General features: G+C 27.6%; 1 protein-coding gene across 1 annotated transcript in view; it reads right to left on the reverse strand.

The window, feature by feature from the left end:
- Window positions 1-2,967: 2,967 nt before the first annotated feature.
- Window positions 2,968-8,800, reverse strand: part of LOC112689625 (tensin-3-like) — a 147,633-nt gene continuing 141,800 nt past the window's right edge. Inside the window, exons 5-9 of the mRNA XM_025563421.1 lie at window positions 4,347-4,466; window positions 3,899-4,287; window positions 3,601-3,789; window positions 3,323-3,494; window positions 2,968-3,253 (exon numbers count right to left, since the gene is read on the reverse strand). Of these exons, the coding sequence (XP_025419206.1) occupies window positions 3,044-3,253; window positions 3,323-3,494; window positions 3,601-3,789; window positions 3,899-4,287; window positions 4,347-4,466 (1,080 nt within the window). The 3' untranslated portion in view covers window positions 2,968-3,043. The remainder of the gene's footprint in view (window positions 3,254-3,322; window positions 3,495-3,600; window positions 3,790-3,898; window positions 4,288-4,346; window positions 4,467-8,800) is intronic.

Consider the following 8,800-nt stretch of genomic DNA (forward strand, 5'->3'; position numbering starts at 1 on the left):
AAATTATTAATTACCGAAATAGCCTAGCGGGATAAATTATCTATGGTAGAATTCTATTTTTTTAAATATGCATATTTGTATACAGGCTACACCAGTGGCGTCTCTAGACTCTTTTATACGGGGTTGGGGGGGGGGGGGGGGGGGAAATTCATACATGTATTAACATTTAAATATTTTCTTAGTACGCTGTAAATAATAAGTAACAAAAATTTGTAGAAATGGCTCATCCGCTCCTTGGCTACCCACCCTACTTGGAGTCTGAAACAAATCAATAATTAAATAATCCAAATATTTTCCAACAAATATATTAAACCGTATAAATATTAGTTATATTATTGTTAGTAAGTCCAACATTAATAATTAATTAATAAAGTAATAACGGTACATATTTTTTTGAAGTACTATGTATTAAGTAATCGTACAACTTTTTATACGGGACACAAAATGTTATAAAAATGTATTCAATTTTAATTACGCAAATACATACCTTGTTTGACCGAAATTATGTCACTGAATTCGTCAATTTATAATTCAATAACCATGTCTCGGACCAAGGTCTGTTTACCACAGATATAATTAAATAAAATGTATCTATTTCTATTCTTACAGTAAATGGCAGATTTCTTTTATTTGTTCCCTTCGGCTTTTTCATCGTTTTTTTCGGTCTTGTAACTGCACGTTCGTTCCTTCGTTCCGATTCTGAGGTCCGCTTAATTTTTCTTTGTTTTGTTTTCTCGATTCAACCTGATGAAAACCCTTCAATGGTCGCCGATTAAGCCACCAATCGCTGCGATTGTTACCGGCTCATTTTTCAACACTGTGATGTTTCGCACCGTTGTGACGTTAAAAATCCGTTATTGTACCTTACAATAAATTATAATTATATTATTAATACCTACCTTCACCACTTACGAAGCGGTTTATGTATTCAAGTTTATTTATTGTTTATTCTTTATACCTTGATAAGGTAGGTGGCATGGGAACCGTTATTGTAGTTACATTGGGAACTGTTAGGTAATCCGATAGAAGAGGTTTCAAATGTGGTGCGATCTGTACGAATTTTTTGTATGGTATACTGTGTGACGTATGATACTATTTATTACTACCCTTTACTACTGCTTTGTTATATCTTTTGTTAATTTGTTGATAGTATTTGAATAAGTTTTCAGTTTTTGTTGTGATAGCTGGTAAGTATCGTTATATTTTTATTCCGCTCTAAGTACTCGTATCTTCGATTCTTGTAGGACATACTGACTATACCCATATATACTTATATAACTCATTAACTTAGTATTTGAATAGAAATAATTATTAAAACATAATAAAATGTGTATGATAATTAATATTAGTAAATTAGAAAATTCATCAAATAACAATAGTGTTTAAATTTAAAAATGTTATTCAATAAAATTAATTACGTTTCGCACCAAAGTTATTCTACTGTACATGGAAGTACAAGTTAAATTACTGGTAAAGTTACTGCTATTTTTATCTTTTAGCTTATAAAATTGGTTCATTGATAACAGTTATTATGAGTGAAAACTGATGGGGTTTTCATTGCAATATCGCTTATAATTTACACGGTTCTAGTGGTTAGTAGGACTGATAGCACTGGTGGAAGAATTGGGCAGAAGGGGCAGCTGCCTAGGGTCTCACCATTTTAAAGGCCCTATGCCTTTCATAGGATTTAATAAATTGTAAGCCTATGATTTTGTTTTAAAAAAAAGAACAAGTGTCTTCTGTCATGTGAAAATATGTATGGTATTTTTATCTTTAATTTTAATATTATTATGTTTATTATTTATTATTTATTATTATTATTATTATTATTATTATTATTATTATTTTTAGTAAGTACCTATATTGTAATATAAATAGTATAATTATACTATGATTTGATGTTAAAATGTAATTTATATACTACGGAAAAATATTTTTACATAAGTTATGTAAAATAGAAAAATATGTCATACGAGTACTCAGAAATTTTTTTTTAGCTTTACACGAAAAAAAATTCTAGGACCCCGTGAAAAAATCTGCTCTGGCTTCTGTAGAACCTTCCACTAGCACTGAGTATTGATTAGTAGTTTAGTCAACTTTTATATGACATTAATAATTTAATGATTTAGTTATTAAATAAGATTTATGATTGATTTGTTATTATTTTGTTGATTATTTAATTTATTATTGATCAATTTTTCTAGTTGTAGAGGACTATAACACTGTTAAATTATTTATATTTAAATTTAATTTTTTTTTATATTAAGTGAATTTTTTGACACATAAAACGATAACTGTTATCGTATAAGATATAATAAGTTATTTATTTAGAATTTAATATATAAGTTTACTGTAAATAGAAACACTGGTAAATTCTGTAAAAAAACGTAGATATATTTAAATTAGTAGATATAATGTACAACATTTCTGAAAATGGTCGCAAGAAAGTTATACCTAAAATAACTAAAATTAATATCTAATAAGTGAAAGTTATTTATAATATATAGGTACGTACATACATTTTTTTAAATCTATCACACAGGACTAGGAATGATAATATTATGTTTTCACTTTACAAAAGTTACAATTGTAATTTGTCTTAAAATAACAATTGGATATAATTATTAAATGTTTTTAAAGTTACCAAATTATAGTTTGATGAATAGCAAAAAATAATAAAATTGGTAAATATTATAATGGCTTATACAAGATTACAAGTGTTTTATAAAATTAATTGAATTTTACTGATTTTTATAGTTTAAATTATTTAGTAAATAAAACAACTTTCATTGATCAACATTCAAATGAGCCAAAACAATAAACATTTATACTCTTGGGTAAAAATGATTAAATAATAAAAATTATAATGATACGTATTATTATCGATACTTTTTAAAATAATATTAATTAAATTAAATTAAAATTATTTTAAAAATATTAATTTAATTAAATTAAAATTATTTAAAAATGCATATAGTATTATATTAAAAAGTATATTTAAAATTAATACATAATTGCTTTGGCTTATTTGATTTCTCATAGTCTATACATTTAAATCAGCCATCATTTTTCTGAAGTCAGCAAGCGTATTATAATCTGGATCTGCATCAATATCGGCAAAATCTTGATTAGAATCAGATTTCACAAATGTTGGATTGTACCTGCTCAACGACAAGGGGCAAGGTAGAAGTTCTGGCATTACTGAATGATGTGTTATCAATGCAGTTAATGTAGTGAATTCCTTCGTAAAACCCTATTAACATTATTTCGTTTAGAATTAGGTGAAATTACATTGATTTTTTATACTTTTTGTTCATTATACCTTAATTTTAAACCCTTTGTTCGTCCTAAGTATTAGATAATGAGCGATTCCTAAAGGATGAAATTCTTGAGGTACTCTTAAAGATAATGCAAAACACCCTGGTTTGGTGGTGCTTTCACGAACCATAAAAGCTCCCACGGGTTCTTGTCCCAAAACTTCTAGCGTTATTTCTCTATGAAAAGAAATACAAATATTTTATTTAATTTTCAAATAATTAAATTTAATGTGGTGTGTTGAAATAATATTCTTTAATTAATTCGAGTCGACGTTTGTATTACCTGGGGATTCCGGCTTGGAACCATGGTGCTTTTTTAAGCTCACATTCTTCTGGTTTATCCAAAAGACTGTCCGATCTTTCCGGTAAAGGTGGTGGTGTTGGGGTCTTATCAATACCATTAGCAATCAAATTATTTTTCAGCTTGATATTCGTAGGCGAGTCGGGTGATCTTATATTGCATTGGTTTAATCTGTTATGTTATTAATATATATATATATATGTATATCCATTATACAGTTATATTTTATTATATTACTATATAATATGTATGTATATATTCGTAAAACCATTGTATTTACCTATTATCTTTTAATTTTTCTTGAGAAGATTCAGGTGTACTACAATCATCACTATTGGTAGACGGTGAGCTTGACACTGAAGAACTACAAACTAGTGGATACCAGTCTTCGTTAGAGCAATTAGTATGAACGGATAAACCCATAGCTAAACGTTTAATTAAAGGGGGTTTTTCTAACATACGCTTGTATGTATTTAAATCAGGACTATCATCACTACTTGTTGGAGTAGAAAACTGTCCAGGCGTTAGGTCTAATCCTTTGCCATGGTCAAAGGGACGGACACCTGGTAAGGTTGAGGGAGGAGTTGGTTTAGAAGTTTCGGTAGATTTCTTCAATAAAGGAGATCCATTGTGGATTCGTTGTATGTTTAATTTATCGCTTGATTTCACCTGTAAAACAATTGTTAAAATATAGTTAAGTGTATTATTTTCTTATATTATAAAATTACCCAAGAAGTATTGTTCAAATTTATTTTGGGTGAGCTTGTCACCGATCGTCTTTCCAGCTCCAGTTGGGCAGCATACGCCATTCTAAACGCATTTCCCACTATAGAATTCAATCCCTCAGCCTAAAAATAAAACAATACATTTATTAAATATAATTTTACAATTTTGATGTTTATATTAAATAAATTAATATAAAAAAGAGGTTATAAAGAATATATTTCCCGATTTTGATTATTTATTTTTTGAGAAAAACAATACTGATCACTCGTTAAACATAAAAGGAAATTCAATGCAATGAGTCACACCACACACATATCTCGTTTTAATGTTGGGCGTTGGCTTGTATTTTATGTTATGGTATCATACTACTATAATACTTAAATATTGAAGTCTTAAATATATTAAAAGTTTTTTTGTGTATAATTGCATATTAGTAAATAAATAAATATAAATATAATATAGATTATTTAATTTAAACCTATCTAAATGAATCTGACAAGTAAAATTTCCCTTTTCTATACTTAGTGCTATAACGAGTTATTTGATGAACTATGGAGTATTATTAGTTTGAGATTATAAGTAGAATACATTGTGAAAACATTCACATTTAAAACTTCTATCAGTTTGAGATAGAACAACATTAAAAATTACCTGAGACATTAAGTCAAAATTCAAGTGGAGATTCATGATTCTGTGGTCTAAACTAACCTAGGTAACAAACTATGAGAAATTACCGTAGTTTGTTTAGTTCCATCAAAACTTCTAAGTAAATTATAATTCGTAAATTACTATTATAATCTGGCTGTCAAAGCTTTTGGAATTGATGGGAAATGCCATTTATCTTAAGTCATCTACTCGTATGTATGACCCAACGGTCTAAACGGATTTCGAGAATTTCTTTAATACAGATTTAATGTAAGGTATAGTAGATCCTCTCTCCAATCCATTAACCGTCTTTCTCGATTTACCAAAACTTTTCGTATGGAAAGAATTAAAGATATGACAGCCAAAAAATTACGTGGTATGGTCAAACAAAAAAATTAACACCGATCTTTTAATCTTATTATTTTAAATACATATGTAATAAATAATTGTTGAATATGTATGGGTGGTAAATAAATGTATAGTAAATTTAAAAAATTGACGAACAATGTATGTCGTAATTAATCATAAACTAATAATAATCAAGACTAAAGTTACCTATAAGTTATTGTAATCAACAAAAAGATTAAAAATTTTAAAATCAGATAAAGAAATTTAATACTCTGATGATAATTGAGTTTAAATGTTGAAATTGTTTTTAACTAAATTCCATAACCCGTTATATTTTTGACTATAACTTCTAATTTACAGAGTTTAATTTCGTTGTATAATATGGAGTTATTATTGTTTAATGAGTTATTTTTAATCACGTGCAGTTCAATTTTTTCTCAAATTTTAAAATTTGTATAAATTTTATAATATTACTTAAACATAGATTTAAAATATTTTTATTACATTGAATGCTGAAATTAAGGATAATAATCAATATAGCATATGTAAATATGTAAAAATTACTTATATACAATGTATAATAACAATTAATAAGAATAAATAAATTATATTATGCTGTAAGGATTAAATAATAAATCTAACTATTAATATTATTTTTGTTATTATAACAAATAATATTAAAATCACAATATAAAAATAAGCATAATACATTTATTCTGTATTTCTTGTGGACATTTTGTATTTATAATGGTGTATCTACATTTAAAAAATTATCAATAAATAATATTTAAATGAATAAGGAATTAATCTAACTGTAAAATAATATAGTCAAATATAGTAGTTAAATATTTTTATAAAGAATAATACAATACAAAAATATGAGTATATGAGTTTTATGATATAGTAGATGAAAAATATTACTTAGGAATACATTGTTGGAGATTTTAGTTCATAATTTAAAAAATTAATTACGAACAAAAACTGGTTGTTGTTGCGCGTTCAAAAAAAAAAAATTATCAGATAATAATTATTTATGTACCATTATGTTATATAGAAAAATATGAAATAAGTTTAAGTTTTGATTTATTTCGTTTTATTTTAATTCGTAAAAACGTGTTTACGACGACTCGTTAAGTATGAAATCGAAAGTTACGCTTTCTATATTATCAACATCATTCTCTGTTCTTAAGAATCGAGTCACGGAATTTTTAAGTGTAGATAACGTATGAACACGTAACCAGATTGGTAGATGGTAAAATACGTTAACGTCATCAGTTTTTCTTTCGTAACGGAATTTTTAAAATGACTATGTTATTCTGAACGTTTAAACCTGTGCGTGTGGTCTACGTGAGAACATAAGAAATTGCAATCGCATCATCCATTCCATTACTTGTGTATACTCACGAAATCACGATAAGCAAAAAAAAAAAAATACTAAATCATTTTCCGGTAGAACGCATAGAAATTATGAAATGTGTATCTAGTCTAGCGAGCCTCATTGACTGTAATACGTACAAGATTTAGAAGACAATTCAACATAAAAAGGGGGTGAAACTGGTTTGTCAATCCGAAAGAATGTCATACTAGAAAAATGCATCTTTCATTGTTAACAAGAAACGTTTCTTTTATATTGAGAATAACATTTTTCATATCCAGATTCTTTAAATTCTTGACCATATTTCACATTATATTTTAAACTTATTGAAGTGAAGGGAAACATAAAACACAACTTTTTGACAAATTTAGAAATGGTTAAATGACGAACGGGGGTATAACTATGAAGTACGAAGTTTTTTCAGAAAATTAAATATCTATAAAATCATTTTTGAAATTGGTATTTTATATTTACATATTGTACTGGAAAATTATTTTATATTTTTAATAAAAGCTTGTAACTTAACAATATTTAAAAATTAAATCTTATATAAACGCGTATTTTAGTTAAGTTGTGTAAATTGTAAACTTGTTAAATTGTTTAAAATTTTTTCTGGTGAAAGTAACCTAATTGTAGTTTGAAATTCATTGAATGAGCTTTTTTATTCAATGCCCCTTTCCATCAGTTTTCTTTTAGATGTATTCGTTACTTACTAAAATGGTTTGATGTAATATGTATATTATTTTAATCACTTTGAAAAATTTACAATGCATTCAATAAGTAAACTATGGAGTTATTAAATTTATTTTTAGTTGAATTTAGTATGATTTTTGTATAATACTCGTATTTATCTATGTGTAAAAATTAAATTATTTTACGTTACTATATTACTAGTTTTCTATTCTTTCAAGAGCTTTTATCAATTATCTAAGTCGGTTGGAACTTTATAGAATACATAATCCGATTACCTATGAGTGGTGTTTTAATGTAGGATCACTTGAAATATTTTTGATACCAAGTGATATTTTTCGTTTTTGGTACGATTGAAAAAGAGGAAATATTACGATAGCGTAAATGTAATATTCTTTGAAAATAAACAGACAAAAAGTAACTTTTAAATAAAATGTATTGTTTGAAAATCGTTATTATCACAATATACCTACATAGAGTAAATATATGTATTAATTAATATCATTGATAATGATAATGGTATAGTTACCAACAATTTATTAATATTTGAAATTTATTTATCAAGCCATTTGTATATTTTTGAATTTTTTTCACATTTATTTAGTCGTAATATGTAGGTCAAAATTTTTATTTTCTGAAAAATATCACTAATTAAGAGTTAACTACATAAATTAATTACTCCCAGTAGATGACGAAATAATAAATTCGACTGATCTACTATTTTGATAGTAGTATTACTAGTGATGATTAAGATACTTTGTATTATATCTGATTTTATTTTTTCTCTAGATTTTCGAAAACACTAGTACTATATGATAAATATTTACATAAGATTCATCAGAGTTATTTTACATACTGCTACATCAGCACAAGAGTTGTATGAGCTTTAAATATTTTTGATCGGAAAAGTACTTTCGTACGGTACGAAATAAATTAGCGATCGCCATTGCTCGTCGTTGACCTCGCCTCGCCGAATACATGCCGTACACGGTATATACTTTACATATCACGGGTAGCTTAACACTTTAAATGTCGTCGATGTTAAAAACGTCGCGCGGACGAAAACATTTTTAAATTCTTGAATCTCCGCGCGGTAAACCCGCAAAACGTATGTGCGCTCGTAACGCGTCCGAAAACTCGTTGTCGTTTATTATTTCCGTTCCATACGCGACTTCGGGCGTTACGCGGAAAACACTGTCCACCCGGCACGGCCGCCACGTGCAACGGTCCGTAACGTATTCGTTACGTTTTTTTTTCCTTTCTTTCTAAATCGCGCCGCGCGCACACGTACGCGGCACGGCCGTACACAAATATTTGCATAGAACGTGGGTGAGACGCGGCGCGCGGACGGACGATAAGCACCGGTCGAGCGTGCGCGTAAAATATTTCCCTCCCCCC

This window comes from Sipha flava, unplaced genomic scaffold, assembly GCF_003268045.1.
Source record: "Sipha flava isolate LNK unplaced genomic scaffold, YSA_version1 45_pilon_pilon, whole genome shotgun sequence".
Classification (NCBI taxonomy): Eukaryota; Metazoa; Arthropoda; class Insecta; order Hemiptera; family Aphididae; genus Sipha; species Sipha flava.